The 18854-nt window shown below is 44.7% G+C and overlaps 1 protein-coding gene across 2 annotated transcripts in view; it reads right to left on the bottom strand.

Moving 5' to 3' along the window:
• PDXDC1 (pyridoxal dependent decarboxylase domain containing 1) overlaps positions 1-18854 on the bottom strand; it is a 169315-nt gene that overhangs the window by 68396 nt on the left and 82065 nt on the right. Inside the window, exons 5-8 of one of the 2 annotated variants that reach the window (XM_068244776.1) lie at positions 16131-16280; positions 8596-8785; positions 3528-3596; positions 2714-2792 (exon numbers count right to left, since the gene is read on the bottom strand). In XM_068244776.1, the coding sequence (XP_068100877.1) occupies positions 2714-2792; positions 3528-3596; positions 8596-8785; positions 16131-16280 (488 nt within the window). The remainder of the gene's footprint in view (positions 1-2713; positions 2793-3527; positions 3597-8595; positions 8786-16130; positions 16281-18854) is intronic. The other variant, XM_068244777.1, reaches the window with a different exon arrangement.

Here is an 18854-nt window from a genome sequence, read left to right as displayed (position 1 = left end):
CTAGCTACTGTAATTAAAACCCATGAAATGTATTTGCCCATTTGTCCCGGTTATAAAACTGTTTAAATTATGTCCCTATCACAAGGTTTGGCGCCAATATTTTATTTGGAAATAAAGGTGCATTTTTTTCAGTTTTGCATCCATCCCTAATTACAAGCCCGTAGTTTATAAAGTAACAGTGTTATACCCTCTTGACATAAATATTTAAAAAAAAGTTCAGTCCCTAAGGTAATTTGTGTTTTTTTTATTGTATTTTTTTTTGGGGGGGGGGGGGGGGGGGGGGGGGGAATTGGGGAGTGTGGGAGGTAATGAGTTAATTTATTGTGTAAAACTAATGTATTTGTATATGTAAAATGCTTTAGGGTGTAGTTTTACTATTTGGCCACAAGATGGCCACAGTGAGTTGGTGTTCATGCGATCTGTAAGCGTCCGGAAGGACGCTTACAGGAAGCACTATGAGGCTGGGAAGATCACAATGATCTCGCTGTTTCTCATAGAAGCAGCAGATCATTGCGGGGGCTTAGATCAACGAACGGAAATGGATTTTCCCGTTCATTGATCTCCGGGCGAGCGGGCAGCGGCGTGCACGAGCAGAGGGAGCGCGGACAGCGGCGGTATCGCAGAAGGTACGGATTTCTCCGTCCCTTGGTTTTAGAAGGGTGGAAAAAGGGACGGAGAAATCCGTACCGCGAGGGGTAAAGTGGTTAAACAAAAAACCGAGAGTGCCCGTTTCCACTAGAGCGAATCTGCATGCGTTTTCTGCATGCAGATTCGCATAACAAATACAAGTGGATGGGACTGTTTCTACTTGTCAGGATTTCTTAGCGTTTTTCTGTGCAGAAAAAATCTGCACGGCAGAGCCATCAGAATTTGTACACCGCAAAGCAGTGTGCAAATCGCATACAATGTAATTAAATAGGAAAAAACACATGCGTTAATCTCTAGTTATCTGGCTTGCAGTCACTGCCACGTACCCACTTTTCTTATTTCTCTCTGCTTCCAACACAATAGGGGAATGATTGCCGAGTGAGTTCTGCGCCCCCTCCTACACTGCGCCGTGAGGCTGGAGCCTCTCTCGCCTCTGCCCTGGCCAAATTGCAGAATAAGCCTAAAATCTCATATACAAGCCTCTGCATGTTACACTCCACTTTTCATGTACGAACAGTTTATTGTAAATGCAAATGCAGACAGGTACATATATACTATGATTTGAACAAAAGTCCTAATAAAGACACGTGAAGTACAGTTTTCTGGTTGAACTCTATGGGCGTATGTCTTTTTGCAACACAAATAACTATGAAAGTATGTATTTATACATTCAAATAAAAAAACATATCCAAAGACCAAATAGTATGATTTAACAAGTATTCCTTTAAAAAAAAGACATCACTAAACCCAGTATAGGACCACTGAATACAATACATTTTAGAGCAAAACCAATCAATGAGTTTCCAGGTATGCATCATTTCAGAACATTTCAAGAAATATTAATATCATAGCTATACTGAGTTATCTTAAAAATCCATGTATTTCAATGAGAAAGAAGGGTCCCTTCATGTCTACCCAGTATATTTAGAAGTTAACTATTTTTTCCTAGCCAAACTGAAACTTCTCTTGTGACAAAGAACCATCATGAGCAGCCTATCTGAATCTTTAATCTGGTCCACATTGGCTTTCCAGCTGAGCTGGGGGAGCAGGTCACAGCAACAGAAGTAACTTGTATAAATGTATCCCAAACAGAGTACTTTAAAAGTCTGGACATTGTGTCACCCCCAAAAGATCTGGGGAAGCGTTCCTGTGACAACGCACCCTCTAAAACAGAGAGTTTTGGCTATGAAAATAATCTTATGTAACGCTTACATTCTACTTTTGTACAGTTGTGATCCAGTTCTTTATCATACATGAAGAAGAAATGTAAGGTTTCGAAAGCTTGCAAGAAAACTATCTAAAGTTAGTCAAAAAGGGTTTACCCTGAATCAACAGTTGTTGGTTGAATCTGCTCCATGACCAACAGTGGACTATACCTAACTTACTCTTAGTCTATTGAAAAAGGAGAAGGGGAGAATAAGCAGGGAGTGCCCCACTTCAGTTCTTAGGAACTATATTAGATGATTGCAAAATTGTTTCCAACTTGGTGGCCCACTAAAAGAAAATATGCCAACATCAGGAACACCTACATTTATGCTACATTTTCACCCGGTATTATTACTAATAATTGGTGTGGGCAATGAAAACGTACTGTTTGTCTAGCTTTGGATATCTGTCATTTGGTTGAGAAAAATACAGTCCTTCAGAGCCACACAGCTTACACACTGAATATTCTGATTTAGAGACTGCAACCTGAAATACTGCAATACGCCAGACCAGCCATTTTGTTTACAAATATTGTTTAGCATTAGACATGCAGGTGTATTTATATTTAAATGCTGGGTTATAGGGGTGGGATAACCCATAATGCTGCACAGTAAATCATGAAGATATCTGAGAAGGAGTCCCTGAGATCTGCCTTTCTGTAGAACTGAGGTTTGGGATTGTATAGAGATTGGACCTATTCTCATTGTGTGGAGAACTGCATGTCTAATCTGACATCTGACCTGTGTTGGCAGACATGGAAGAATTGTATAAACAGGTCTCTACGGTCACTTCTAAAGGGCACAAGCAGGGTCAATTTCACACACTTCTAAAATGTAAGCAACAGAATATGGAAACGCACCAGCATTGGCCACAAGAAGGAGTGGCAATTTTCCAGACTGAATGTCTTCCTTTAAAAATCGATCCAGTAAAGCCACATCCTGAAATCAGAGTCAGAAATAGGTTTATTGTTATAACATTATCTGAACACTTTCTAGAGGTTACCAACAGATTATGTATGACTCGGATAAACCGCATAAAGAATAAAACTGGCAGAATGTAAAAAGGTAACAAGCGACATTTACACACAGACTTAATTTGTACACACATTCACATTTAAATTTGGAAAGCGACCAGGCAGGCAGAATCAGCGGCATTTCAAGGCCAATTTCTGAGAGATTACATGCTGAAGTCAATCGGGAATCAGCCTGCGGTGTATGGGCAGCCAACAGATCTGTCTCTTGGTCAATCGATCTAGCAAAGCATAGACAACTTATGTGTGTATGCACCTTTATGAGAAACTACTATTGCTACCTTGCACTGTTCTTCCCCACCCTGCTCTCCCTCTACCTGAACCGGCCGCTTGGCTTTATTTATACATCATATAACGATTACGATCATTTTGGGTGACAACTACTGAATGGGTGTACAAGGCTTTTATCAAGATAAGTAACAAAGACTGGTCTTGAATAGCAATTTACAGTAGGTCACTATTAATTAGTTATGGCTACATTATACACATTGAATACTCCTGTGTCTGCTAAAGCATCTCCATCAAAGAGGTGTGTTCATTTCCCTATGTAACACCCATAGAAAATAGTCATTCGTATGAAAGTAAACAAGGACAGAAATAATCATTACACAAAACATGATTATATTTTGATAGACATACTTACCAGCTGATGCTGGGATCCAAACATAGTATTGCAAGGCACACGGCACAAGCTAGACAGAGGAAGTCCAAGCTAGAAATGATACAGATCAAGTTACCATCATATGAGGAATGTCTACAGCTCAGGCATTGCCTTCAAATGCTTTCCAAGCTGAAAATGATCCATCAACTGCATTGTAATACATATCAATTTAACATTAACAAAACATACAGAACAAGGAAGGTGAATGAAACATTTTAAAAATGTAAGCTTTAACCACTTGAGGACCTAGGGCTTTACCCCCCTTAAGGACCAGGCACTTTTTTTCCATTCAGACCACTGCAGCTTTCACTGTTTATTGCTCGCTCATACAACCTACCACCTAAATGAATTTTGGCTCCTTTTCTTGTCACTAATAAAGCTTTCTTTTGGTGCCATTTGATTGCTGCTGCGATTTTTACTTTTTATTATATTCATCAAAAAAGACATGAATTTTGTCAAAAAATTGATTTTTTTAACTTTCTGTGCTGACATTTTTCAAATAAAGTAAAATTTCTGTATACATGCAGCACAAAAAATGTGGACAAACATGTTTTTGATAAAAAAAAACCCCATTCAGCCTATATTTATTGGTTTGGGTAAAAGTTATAGCGTTTACAAACTATGGTGCAAAAAGTGAATTTTCCCATTTTCCAGCATCTCTGCCTTTTCTGACCACCTGACATGTTTCATGAGGGGCTAGAATTCCAGGATAGTATAAATACCCCCCAAATGACCCCATTTTGGCAAGAAGACATCCCAAAGTATTCACTGAGAGGCATGGTGAGTTCATAGAAGATATTTTTTGTCACAAGTAAGCGGAAAATGACACTTTGTGACAAAAAAAATAAAAATAAAAAAAAATAAAAAAAAGTTTCCATTTCTTCTAACTTGCGACAAAAAAAATGAAATCTGCCACGGACTCACTATGCTCCTCTCTGAATACCTTGAAGTGTCTACTTTCCAAAATGGGGTCATTTGCGGGGTGTGTTTACTGTCCTGACATTTTGGGGGGTGCTAAATTGTAAGCACCCCTGTAAAGCCTAAAGGTGCTCATTGGACTTTAGGCCCCTTAGCGCAGTTAGGCTGCAAAAAAGTGCCACACATGTGGTATTGCCGTACTCAGGAGAAGTAGTATAATGTGTTTTGGGGTGTATTTTTACACATACCCATGCTGGGTGGGAGAAATATCTCTGTAAATGACAATTGTTTGACTTTTTTTTTTTTTTTTTTTTTTTTTACACACAATTGTCCATTTACAGAGAGATTTCTCCCACCCAGCACGGGTATGTGTAAAAATACACCCCAAAACACATTATACTACTTCTCCTGAGTACGGCGATACCACATGTGTGGCACTTTTTTGCACCCTAACTGCGCTAAGGGGCCCAAAGTCCAATCAGTACCTTTAGGATTTCACAGGTCATTTTTGTTTCAAGACTACTCCTCGCGGTTTAGGGCCCCTAAAATGCCAGGGCAGTATAGGAAACCCCACTAATGACCCCATTTTAGAAAGAAGACACCCCAAGGTATTCTGTTAGGAGTATGGTGAGTAACTTGGGACAAAAAATAAAATCTTCTATGAACTCAACATACTCCTAACGGAATACCTTTGGGTGTCTTCTTTCTAGAATGGGGTCATTTGTGTGGTTCCTATACTGCCCTGGCATTTTAGGGGCAGTAAACCGTGAGGAGTAGTCTTGAAACCAAATGTCGCAAAATGACCTGTGAAATCCTAAAGGTACTCTTTGGACTTTGGGCCCCTTAGCGTACTTCTGGTGTAAAAAAGTGCCACACATGTGGTACCGCCGTACTCAGAAGTAGTATAATGTGTTTTGGGGTGTATTTTTACACATATCCATGCTGGGTGGGAGAAATATCTCTGTAAATGACAATTGTTTGATTTTATTTTTTTTACACACAATTGTCCATTTACAGAGAGATTTCTCCCACCCAGCATGGGTATGTGTAAAAATACACCCCAAAACACATTATACTACTTTTCCCGAGTACGGCGGTACCACATGTGACACTTTTTTGCAGCTTAGGTGCGCTAAGGGGCCCAACGTCCTATTCACACGTCATTTTGAGGCATTTGGTTTCTAGACTACTCCTCACGGTTTAGGGCCCCTAAAATGCCAGGGCAGTATAGGAACCCCACAAGTGACCCCATTTTAGAAAGAAGACACCCCAAGGTATTCCGTTAGGAGTATGGCGAGTTCATAGAAGATTTTATTTTTTGTCACAAGTTAGTGAAAAATGACACTTTGTGAAAAAAACAAACAATAAAAATCAATTTTCGCTAACTTTTGACAAGGGATAAAATCTTCTATGAACTTGTCATACAGCTAACAGAATACCTTGGGGTGTCTTTTTTTCTAAAATGGGGTCACTTGTGGGGTTCTTATACCGCCCTGGCATTTTACGGGCCCAAAACCGTGAGTAGTCTGGAAACCAAATGTCTCAAAATGACTGTTCAGGGGTATAAGCATCTGCAAATTTTGATGACAGGTGGTCTATGAGGGGGCGAATTTTGTGGAACCGGTCATAAGCAGGGTGGCCTTTTAGATGACAGATTGTATTGGGCCTGATCTGATGGATAGGAGTGCTAGGGGGGGTGACAGGAGGTGATTGATGGGTGTCTCAAGGTGTGATTAGAGGGGGGAATAGATGCAAGCAATGCACTGGGGAGGTGATCGGAAGGGGGTCTGAGGGGGATCTGAGGGTTTGGCCGAGTGATCAGGAGCCCACACGGGGCAAATTAGGGCCTGATCTGATGGGTAGGTGTGCTAGGGGGTGACAGGAGGTGATTGATGGGTGTCTCAAGGTGTGATTAGAGGGGGGAATAGATGCAAGCAATGCACTGGCGAGGTGATCAGGGCTGGGGTCTGAGGGCGTTCTGAGGGTGTGGGCGGGTGATTGAGTGCCCTAGGGGCAGATAGGGGTCTAATCTGATAGGTAGCAGTGACAGGGGATGATTGATGGGTAATTAGTGGGTGTTTAGGGTAGAGAACAGATGTAAACACTGCACTTGGGAGGTGATCGGACGTCGGATCTGCAGGCGATCTATTGGTGTGAGTGGGTGATCAGATTGCCCGCAAGGGGCAGGTTAGGGGCTGATTGATGGGTGGCAGTGACAGGGGGTGATTGATGGGTGGCAGTGACAGGAGGTGATGGATGGGTGATTGACAAGTGATCAGTGGGTTATTACAGGGAAGAACAGATGTAAATATTGCACTGGCGAATTGATAAGGGGGGGTCTGAGGGCAATGAGCGTGTAGGCGGGTGATTGGGTGCCTGCAAGGGGCAGATTAGGGTCTGCTCTGATGGGTAACAGTGACAGGTGGTGATAGGGGGTGATTGATGGGTAATTAGTGGGTGTTTAGGGTAGAGAACAGATGTAAACACTGCACTTGGGAAGTGATCTGACGTCGGATCTGCGGGCGATCTATTGGTGTGGGTGGGTGATCAGATTGCCCGCAAGGGGCAGGTTAGGGGCTGATTGATGGGTGGCAGTGACAGGGGGTGATTGATGGGTGATCAGGGGGATAGATGCATACAGTACACGGGGGGGGGGGGGGGTGTCTGGGGAGAATCTGAGGGGTGGGGGGGTGATCAGGAGGGAGCAGTTTAGGGAATAAAAAAAAATAGCGTTGACAGATAGTGACAGGGAGTGATTGATGGGTGATTAGGGGGGTGATTGGGTGCAAACAGTGGTCTGGGGGGTGGGCAGGGGGGGGGTCTGAGGGGTGCTGTGGGCGATCAGGGGGCAGGGGGGGGAATCAGTGTGCTTGGGTGCAGACTAGGGTGGCTGCAGCCTGCCCTGGTGGTCCCTCGGACACTGGGACCACCAGGGCAGGAGGCAGCCTGTATAATACACTTTGTATACATTACAAAGTGTATTAAACACTTTGTATGCGGCGATCCGGGTGCTAGTAACCCGCTGGCGCTTCCAAACGGCCGGCGGGTTACAGCGCGAGGTGGGCGGAGCCAGTCCCCGGCGGCCGATCGCGTCACGAATGACGCGATCGCGCCGCCCATGCCCCTACAAGGACCGCCGCCTCTGTGCATGCGGCGGTCCTTGCGGGGTCCACTTTCCGGCGGCCTCTGTGCGTTGGGCGGTCGGGAAGTGGTTAAGCAAAATGAAGCTATAATGAAATACTTTCAGCCAATAGTCCCAAGGGCGGGATCATGCTAGTCATTGCAGCCAATCACTGCACTCCCAGCTACTGAGGGAGTGCAGTGATTGGCCGCGATGATGAGCATGATCCCGCCCCGGACTATCGGGTGGTGTAACAAACCGGCAGTAGCCATGAGCGCTGTGATTGGCTGTCTGCAGCAGCGCTGACCCACCTGATTGGTCAATGGATTCTTCGTCACTGCTCTCCACAGTTTCTGCAGCCATCTGTCTTCTTTCCTTACACACGTCCTTTTCATTTATTCTGTTCTCTCACTCAGTGCTGGTTCAGCGCCCCCTTATTACAACACTATATCATTATCTGGGGGTCTCCTCATTCACTGATGTTAATGGAACACGCAGACACCGCACACAGGGGGGGGGGGGGGGATGGACATAAGGACACAGGGAGGGGACGCTAGACACAGGGGGACTAGAACAAACATAGGCACTAGTCCGTACATTCAGACTATAAGACGCAGACTTCCCCCCCCCACTTTTGGGGGAGAAAAAGTGTGTCTTATAGTCCGAAAAATACGGTAAATGAGATGTACCGTAACTATTCTGGGTTTGCATGCATACAGAATGCAATCTGAAACAAGACCACTCAAACTCAGTATCTGCTGTGTTTGTTTTTCTCAGTTTCAAGTTGCATCTCAATCATCTTTTTGTGGCTGTGTACCGCCCCTTCTACTGGCTGAAACAATATCATGCAGCAAATTCTTGACTTTTTAAATTTACATAATTCTGTTGAATGAAATAGACTTTTTTTTGTGCATGTTTTTCTAAGGGAAACTAAACCCGAAGGAGGTTAAAAAAGTCAAAACAAATGTGAAAAGCAAATGTAGTAACCAGCAGTCTGTTGTCATGGCATACCTGATTGCAGAGGTATTGACCCAGCCCAGGTCTAGAAGCAGCACTCATATAAATCACTGGCTGTCTATTACAAAGAACATTAAATCCCTCTGTTGTATAATCTTCATAACGCGAGTGGATAATAAGTCTACACACTTTAAGAAGACCTTCACGATCATCTTCGTGATAGTAGGCAGAACCATTTTCATATCTGTAAAAAAAAAAAAAAATACTAAATATAATATTATTATTATTATTATTATTATTATTATTATTATTAATAATAATAATAATAATAATAATAATAATAATAATGGCACACCTGCTAGATTCAGTACTATACTGTGCAGTGTCACCCAGCCCCACTCAATACAAATAAGGCCACACACATCCAGCACATCAAAATGCCAAACAACCAGCATCTGGGGAGGCAAGAGCACAACTTCTGGTGCAGTGCCTTGGAGCAAGACAGGCCCACTTTATGCACATTTTTTGTCACTCTATTCATTGTTTTGTGCCCAGTGGCTGACTGATGCGCCAAGGGTTTGGGGACTGAGGAAGGCAATGGGCATTTAGAATTCTCAAGCCTGCAGGGAAGCGGTGTTTGAACATTATAGCTGGCCTTCTGAATTTACCGAATGTATAATGCGACCGTTCTGTACTTTCCGCTGCAGAAAATCATACCTCTACACACAAGATAGAACTGGAGAGGAGATGTACTGATACGTCCGACAGTCTATTAAGAAGATACACTGATGGAAGAAACACCACTTCAGACACTCAATCCGGTCATGATCGTGGTAACTGTACACTGTGGGGGGGGGGATCCGCAAACGCCATCTTTTTAAGCGTTTTTTCAAAACTATTCTAGGCATGTACAGAGTGATTTTCTACACATGCCTAGTATTTTTTGCAGCGTTTTGGTGTAGCATATTTTATATTTTGTTACAGTAAAGCTGTAACTGAACAGCTTTTATAACAAAAACGCTTGGAAAATCGCTCTGATCTAGCGCTTTTCAGAGCAATTTTTCACTTTCCTATACCCAACATTGAGGCAGAATCGCCTCAGAAATCTGCAAAAATGCTGCAGGACTATTGTTTGCGTTTGGGGAAAAAACAAATCGCTCTGGTGTGCACCATCCCATTGAAATACATTAGCCAAGCAGTTTTCAAACTGCAAGAGTTCTTAAAAACGCTCAGAACTGCTCTTGGTGTACACCAGCCTTTACTTGTGGCAATGATTGCCAAGAGAGTGATTAATTGACAGAGGTGCCTGGCTCTTCTACTGACCACATATGCTATTGCTCCATTGTTCTTGCCTGATGAAGCAGGATCAAACCTGCGAAACGAGTTGCATTGTTCCCTGGACAATGTAAATAAACTTGTTGTATTTGACAACCACATTGGCAATTTTTGTGTCTGCTTGGAGGTGGTAAGTCCACCACTGCCGCCTCATGTTTTAAACTTTGTAGATAGTTTTATCCTTTTGGCGCCTCTGTATCCATACTATGCTAATATGATTAATATGTCCTTAATATATCTTGAGTATTAAAGTATCAACCCGTTCCATGCAAGTCACCAACAGTTCTTAGTAACCTGCAATGGTGATGCCAAGCTGGTACTTCCAGTACAAACAACCGGCAGTAGTATAAATGCAGTGACTAATAGAAACCTTGTATGCCAAAGGTTATATCCGTATCAGGAACACTGTGCAATCACAGCAACATGTCAGCAGAAGCACAAATGTAAAGATGGCCAGTCCAGCAAGGTAATAGTGCTGTATGTCCACAGTCAGCAAGCCGGCAGGTTCACATAAGCATGCATACAATCCAGCAAAGCAGCACAGCGTAGAAATGTCTAAAGCTCTCAAACAACCATGGACAACTGCAGGGCAGACAAGGGGAAATCATGCAGTGTAATACAGGGATAAGACAACCATCTCCCCCATCCAGTGTAGAATTAGATAGTCCTCAACTAAGAGTGTGGCAGTGGCAGCCAGTAGAGATGGCTCGAACCTTCAAAACACTGTTTCTGGCCACAAAAGTGATGGAAAAGAGGTTTCAAGGGGTCTAACACCTGGAGGGGGGCATGGCGGTGTGTGATACATGCCAAAAGTCCCAGGGAAAATTACGGATTTGACGCACAGCAGGGTTATAATCCCAAAAAGGCAGAAATCACATTGAATTGCTAAATTGGAGGTCTAAAGTGCTTGAAAACATCTTGTGTGTGTATACATGGATCAGCAGTTAGATTAAGTAGTGTACTGCTTCACACTGACAGAGCAAACTCACTGTGTAACGCACAGCAAACAGCTGTTTGTGCAGTGATGGCCGTGCTGGACTGGTGCGCACGATGGTGAGAGTGCAGGCGATGGCCCATATGGTCGGGCTGAGGTAGCTCAACGACAGAACTGTCCACAATGAAGCAACGACCTGATCTTGGGTCACTGGTCAGGTGTGCCCCCCAACACACTCATATAGCCGGTCATTGCTTCATTGTGATACGCAAGCCCCTTCACCGTGGCAAGGTAAGGATCACGAAGGGGAATTGACACATGTACATGCCTTTTGTTTTTGTTGCAGCTGCAGTGCAGCCAGAAAAATTAGGCATGTACACGCACCAGAAAAATTATGTTTGGTAGCATAGGCCATAAACATTCAGGAATCCACCTGGCGTCCTGGACCCTGTTGGTGGTGGCGGAGAAGGCAGTCAAGTGGCCTGCAAGCAGAGATGCTGTGTGGGGACTGACTTAGTCTTGGGGCAGGCAGCAGTGGCCGGCAGAAATGCTGTGTGGGGACTGACTTAGTCTTGGGGCAATGTAGTAAATACGAAGGAGGCACTCAATTGGCTTCAAACTTGCGTTTTATCAAATGCCAGTAATACACAACATGTTTTGGGGCATAGCCCCGTCATCAGGTGTACATATATTGAATGTCACACAGTGAATAAATACATACTCCTAACCACCACACCCTAGGAGTATGTATTTATTCACTATGTGCCTTTCAATGTATGTACACCTGATGAAGGGGATATGCCCCGAAACATGTCGTGTATTACTGGCATTTGATAAAACGCAAGTTTGAAGCCGATTGAGTGCCTCCTTCGTATTTACTACATTGAACCATGTGTGGAGTGGTGAACCACAGAGAGATTGTGCACTGGCGACATAGACCTGACTAGGCCTATTCCACAGGGACTCACTGCAGTTAGTCTTGGGGCAGGCAGTCACACGGCGTGCAGGCAGAGATGCTGTGTGTGGGGACTGACTTACAGTAGTCTTCAGGCAGGCAGTAGCCATCCGGAATCCATGCCTCAATCATTTTGATAAAGGTGAGGTACTGAACACTTTTTTGACCTGACTGCTGGTGGTATAATACAAAGTGCAGTCACACAGAGACAGTGAAAGGTATGCACTGAATGTGCTGGGCCTGGCACAGTACAGCAATTAGCAAGGGCCAGCTGCGACAGACAGGGCTGTATATGCAGTGTCAGTGGCACACACACACAAAAAAAAAAAACAAAAAAAAACCATCAGAACATTAGCTCTCAAAAGAGCAGTTTTGGGGTGCTTTTCATCAACAAATATCAGCAAGGAGCAAGCTAACAGACCTAACTATTGCTTGCCCTATCTCTCCAATGTCTCTCCCTTCTCTCACTAATACAGCAGCACACAGAGTGAGAACATTGCCGACGCTGCTGCCTTTTATAAGGGGGGGGGGGGGGGGGGGTGTCCAGGAGGGGGTTCAGCCTGATTGGCTGCCATGCGTCTGCTGACTGATGTACAGGGTCAAGGTTTAGCCCAATGATAGTATAGGAGGCAGGTCGAACTCACTAAGTGTTCGCGGCTCACTCCGAACTCGAACCAGCTAATTTCGCGCGAACAAGTTCTCCGGCGAACCGTTCGGGCCATCTCTAGTGGCCAAATGGCCGCATGCACTTATGGCTCCATAGATGAAAGCGATCGACTGAGTAGGGTAGAAGCAGAGACATGGCATCCCAGGCTAGGGAGACTATATCCTTTCACACCATTTCCATTGCATAGCAATAGACAATAGCCTCACACTCAACAGGATGCAATGATATTCCTATGGAGTCATCATACTAAGTGCAGTGCATTCCTATGAGAGAACGCACAGCATGCCGTGCATTTACAGGGCAATATGCGCACTCACAGTGGCAGTGAGGAATACTTTTATTGTACAGTATGCCTCACTGTATAGTCAGACAACGATTCTGCACTTTTTGGCTACATTGTGCGGCCATTGCAGAGCATCACAATGCAATTTACATAGTGTGAAAGGAGCCTTAAAGCAGTAGGATCAGCCATGCTATGCCAGGGAAAAAAACACATATATAAGTAGATAAATACTTGATCTACTTACATAACATGTATTATACTGTCCACATTTTGATTTCAGTGAATGTTATATGGTAAATTACGAGAATTCTGTTCCTGGTGGGGGCCATGTCTTTTGCCCACAGTTAAGGCTAAAGCTGGCCATACACTGGCCCGATTTGCGCCCGTTTCGACAGCAGATTCGATCACTGGGATTGAATCTGCTGCCAATCGTTCACGCTACACGCCGAATTTCGATCCATTTCGTCCGATCCCGTCGATCGCGCCGTGCGGAAAATAACCGTCGATCGCCCGCGAGTAAAGAGCGCATCGCTAGCGGCGTTCGAGTGCCCGACGACCAACGCAATAGAGCCCGCATACATTACCTGCTCCGCCGGCGCGACTCCAGTCTCCCGGGCACCGCTGCTCTGTCTGCGCTCTGGTCTCCAGGTCCGGCATGCCTCACTTCTTCTAGCCCGGCAGGAAGTTTAAACAGTAGAGCGCCCTCTACTGTTTAAACTTCCTGCCGGGCTAGAAGAAGTGAGGCATGCCGGACCTGGAGACCAGAGCGCAGACAGAGCAGCGGTGACCGGGAGACTGGAGTCGCGCCGGCGGAGCAGGTAATGTATGCGGGCGGGCGGGGGCAGCAGCAGCAGCACCACCACAACAGATTGTGAACAGTTTCAGGCTGAAATCGGTTCACAGTCTGTTTGCTGTAAAGGTAGCCATACGATCCCTCTCTGATCAGATTCGATCAGAGAGGGATCTATCTGTTGGTCGAATCTGATGGCAAATCGACCAGTGTATGGCCACCTTAACTCGCGATATCATTTCTGCCCTTTACTTTTTTCTTGTCTCCTCCAATCGCTGAGTCACCTCAGCCTTGCTTGTAAACACAAGTGAGTAGGGGATTAGGTTTCAGATAAGAAACTGGCAGGGAAATAAAGGGAAGAGGAGGAATAGATTATAGATAAAAAGAACCCCCAGCATGCAATTCTTTGGCACGACTACTAAAGGGCCAGTGTTCCTTAAGGGCCCTTTTCCACCAGCGCGTTTGCGCTGGCTGAATCACAAAAACGCAAACCGCTAGCGATTTTACAATCGCTACGGTTTGCTTTTTAACATAGGAATCGCGGTAGGTCATTTCCACTACCGCGATTCGTTTTTGTCGGGAACGCGAACGCGCGGCGGAGCGATATTTGCCGCGATTTTGCTATGCAGTGCATAGCATAGCAAAATCGCGGGCGCGAACGTCGGGGAATCGCCGCTAATTGCGATTCAGCAATCGCTAGCGTTCAGCGTGAACGCTAGCGATTGCTAGTGGAAAAGGGCCCTAAGTGTGTGATAACTCCAAATCATAACAGCAGAAAAAGTTTTGAAAGTTTTGAATGCAGGATTAGCATCTTTGTCACTTAATACACTCAGACCAGTTGCTGTTGAAATTTGATTTTTATGGTGACGATACCGCTTTAAAGTGTGCCTCTCCCCACTGCTGGGCTTTTCTGTAGGTAGGATATGAAAGGCCTTGTTTTCTCTGTAAAGTAAGAACAAGTGGGGCTGGCACTGTCAAAAACAAAAGCGGTGGTACTACAATCCTAGGAGCAGGGGAAGAAAGCTCACTTGCACTGAATAGTAGGGGAATCCCCAGCAGAAAGCAGGAAATTTGGGCACCCACGGCAAATGGACGACTGGGGTGCCCCCATAGATGCAATTGCAAAATATGGGCTATTAGACAAAAGAAAGTCTGTGCTTTTGGTGCCCAACAGACATTTCTCATTTTAAGAATTATCAGTTAGGTTTAAATTCGATTTGAGCATTTTGTAAAATATCATTTTTAAATGCATTGTTGTATAAATGTATCATTTTTTAATTTAAGTTATTTGCAGCGGAGAAAGGGGGTTTTAAGGCTAGGCATCAGAAAGGGGGGGGGGGGGGGGTTTAGGATTAGGGGCCAGGAAAGGGGGTCTTAAAGAGTAAGAGAAACACTTAAGCCAGAAAAAAAAATGAGTTTTACTCACCTGGGGCTTCTACCAGCCCCCTGCAGCAGTCCTGTGCCCTCGGAGCCACTCACTAATCCTCTGGTCCCCCGCTGCCAGCTAGTTTCGTTTTTGCCGACAGGCCTGTCAGGACTGGCCACGCGTAGCTTTTTCCGCATTCCCGACTGTAATTAGCGCTATTGCGGGCCGCAACGCGTACAAAAATACGCGTTGCCACATATCTATGCGGCCGTAATGCGGCAATGCGTATTTTTGTACGTGTTGTGGCCCGCAATAGCACTAATTACAGTCGGGAATGCGGAAAAACCTACACGTGGCCAGTCCTGACAGGCCTGTCGGCAAAAACGAAACTAGCTGGCAGCGAGGGACCAGAGGATTAGTGAGTGGCTGCGAGGGCACAGGACTGCTGCAGAGGGCTGGTAGAAGCCCCAGGTGAGTAAAACTCATTTTTTTTCTGACTTAAGGCTCACTTTAAGGTTAGGGGTCAGGATACTTTTGAGTACAGATTCATTTTCCGATCCTCTACTGGTGAAATGACAACTAGTTATATGCACTTCACTGCTACGGCCGTGTAGCCATGCACAGACAGATGTTTGGATAGGACCAATGTAGCAACATTAGTGAAACAGTAATGAGGCTTGTATCCTCTATAGACAGCATACTATAAGCCCAGTATCCTCAGGGGCTCTCTTAACCTCCTTAGCGGTAAGCCCAAGTCATGCTCAGGCCGGAAATTTGCAGCTCAGAGTGGTAACCCTGAGCCTGACTTGTGGTAGCCGCTGGGCTTTGTAACTCGCCTCCCCTAGAATGCAGACCCCAGCAGCCATACTCCTTCCAGTCCTCAGAGGCTCTAGATCCTTCTCTGGTGGTCATGACGACAGCCGACAATCTCACTATAGGGTTACAGCGCCACCTGGAGGATGGAGGGAGAATTGCAGTGCTGGATGCCAGGGAGGGGAGTAAGAGCAGGGGCTGCTGTAGGCTCTTACTAGTGTCTAAAAGCGAACTAACAATTGTACCACTTTTAGACCCTAAAATCAGGAAAGAATCATACTGCCAGGGAGGCCAATTAATCACTTGGCCTGAATCAATCTCTGAGAACGTTTCCAGCATTTTGAAAATGTCTGCTTATGACAAATCCATTGAGATGACGGACATAGTTGTTAGCCTAGTTTATTCTTTTATGTATTGATTGTATGTATAAAGCACCAACTCCTTACCTGAAGAGTCTACACAGCCACAGAGTGGTGTCTGATAAGATTCTGGTGGTGAGTTTCCTGAGCCGGTCTCTGTCCAGTACGGAGATGTACGCTGCTAGGCTGTGTCCCAGCAGTGCCATGTGACCCTGCTCTCCCACATTCTGAATCCTACTAAACAAATAACAGAGACAGAAGCACAAACATGAAACTTGTTTTTTTTTCAGCTTTCAATGGATTTTGAGACACAATATATCAGATTTCTAAATGGCAGTACAAGACATCATTTAACCCCACCTAAGCTAAACTGCACAAAGGTCCCATCCTCTTCAGTGTGTAATATAATCATTTTATCCCTGTGAGATACTTTAACAATACACTAGCTCAGAAAAGAAAATAGTGACTCACTCGCAACGACTGACGCCAGTGAGCTCCATGAAATGTCATTAAGACTTGACCTATTAGATGCCCATAAGGACTAGAGCTGAACTTAAGCTCTGTACATCTGAGGGAGGGAATTTTTTTTTTAATAATAATGGCCAGGATTATAAAGCACTTTCCTCCAGTCTGAATACAGAGGAAGGAAAGCAAGAAAGTAGTGCCGTATATTACTGACGATATGGCAGAAGTACCTACACTGCATTTATGCAACAAAGTTGACAGGCATACCTGACATATGCAGGAAATGTATTCTCTAAAGGCCAGTACAAACGCTCAGCCTGATTGTCATCTGATTTTAGTCGACAATCAGGCATGTGTACGCGTGGCAAATGATTCGACGAGCGACTGATAACAAGCATTATGCTCGATCCATCTGGCAGATCAACTCACACGACTGTTGGGCTGATTTCATGCAGTTGGTCACGTGTGTACAATGTCATTTGGATAAAGTACTTATTTTCAATGCGCAAGGTAAAGGGGGAAGAGGCGCCCAGAGCAGATAAAATACGTTAAAAACAAATAAAATGAAAAAAGTGAGGTGGCTTACCTCAATGAAGACAAATTCACGTATTAATAGAATTAATTAATTAAGAAGGCGCCTTATTTGTGGCTACAAGCACTATTAGGCACTGCTATTTGGCCTGAGGAAGTGGCTGTGCACCCACGAAACGCGTTGCCAGTGCAATAAAATTCTATTAATACGTGAATTTGTCTTCATTGAGGTAGGCCACCTCACTTTTTTCATGTTATTTGTTTTTAACGTATTTTATCTGCTCTGGGCGCCTCTTCCCCCTTTACCTTGTGCCTTCACCCTCCTTTTGGAGGGGGATCAACCCTCTTTGACCAGTTTAGGTCATTTGAGGTTTGCTTTTAATCAAGAGTGCGACCATCACCAGCTCTGTCTGGTCACCAGAGTGGAGTTGGGGTTATACATCTCCACCTGCTTCTAGTGGTCGGTTGCCCTTCTGCAACCCACCTTTGTGAGTATAATACATTCGCATATTTTACATGCTTCTGGTACTGTGACATACTGCACCATTTGGGCTCCTGTTGTCTCTGTGTTTTCTTCCTGCAGGGTGCAAAAAAAATTGTATCCCTACTTTTTGTCCTTATTTTCAATGCAGCCATGTCATGCAGTCTATTGTTTTGCTTGTGCGCATACATTGTGTAAATGAGTTGGTCTTTTAAGTGGTTGGTGCGCAGAAAATATAAGTCGTGGAAACACTTCCACTGTCCGGGAATTATGGTGCAGGTTCCAATTTTGCATTCTGCTTACTGCAATTGATAACAACTATAGGGTCTGTTGACTGTCAGTTTTCCAATGCAGACGTCTGTTTTGCACTAGTAGGGAGAGTACCTTACATAGTTACATAGTTATTTTGATTGAAAAAAGACATACGTCCATCGAGTTCAACCAGTACAAAGTACAACTCAAACCTGCTCCCTCACATATCCCTGTTGATCCAGAGGAAGGCGAAAAAAAACCCACAAGGCATGGTCCAATTAGCCCCAAAAGGGAAAAATTCCTTCCCGACTCCAGATGGCACTCACTACAGCACTCACATACTTGTAAAACCTGACGGTGGCCATCAGCAGTGCCCTGGCGACGGCCAACTCCACTGTGCACACCATTTCCCTGCCCGCCGCGTGACATCACATATGCGTCTCTCCATCTTCCCTCTACCTCCCCACCTAGCAACAGAACGCATCATCAGCTATACAGCAGACTTTGCGTCTGTTCAGCCTGGCACAGCGATGTAGCCTGAGGGATCAAGTCCTGATCTCCGATGGGCAACATCAAAGGTGGGTACGCACCTTTACGCTTGTTCATTAATAGGAAATCCTGTGTTTGTCGTAAAAAGTAATTAAATATAACACAAGATATTTAAATAATTCTGTAAAATAAACTCAAAGACCAATAGAAAAAAGGGAAATGTATTGCAGTAGAAAAAAAAAAAAAAAACTTAGAGGACCTCCATGCATAAACTAAAAATCCATCACGCTGCTGTAATGCAAAGTTATATTTACCTCCGGAGTCTTGTCCCACGAAGCCGCCCCGAAGACCTCACATCTCTACACTTCCACCCCTTGGCCCCGCCTACCCTCTCTCCAAGAGAAAACCGACAAGCTATTTACTGCAGTAAATAGCTTGGTGTTTTTTCACGGAGGAGAGGGGGAGGCGAAGCCAAGCAGCGATAGTGTAGTGATGCAAGGTCTTCGGGGAGGCTTCGTGGGACAAGACTCCGGAGGTAAATATACTGCATTACAGCAGCGCTGACAGATTTTTAGTTTATGCATGGAGGTCCT

This window comes from Hyperolius riggenbachi, chromosome 7 (genome assembly GCF_040937935.1).
Source record: "Hyperolius riggenbachi isolate aHypRig1 chromosome 7, aHypRig1.pri, whole genome shotgun sequence".
Taxonomy (NCBI): domain Eukaryota; kingdom Metazoa; phylum Chordata; class Amphibia; order Anura; family Hyperoliidae; genus Hyperolius; species Hyperolius riggenbachi.
The sequence above is the reverse complement of the archived record's forward strand: the minus strand, read 5'-3'. Positions and strand labels throughout refer to the sequence as shown.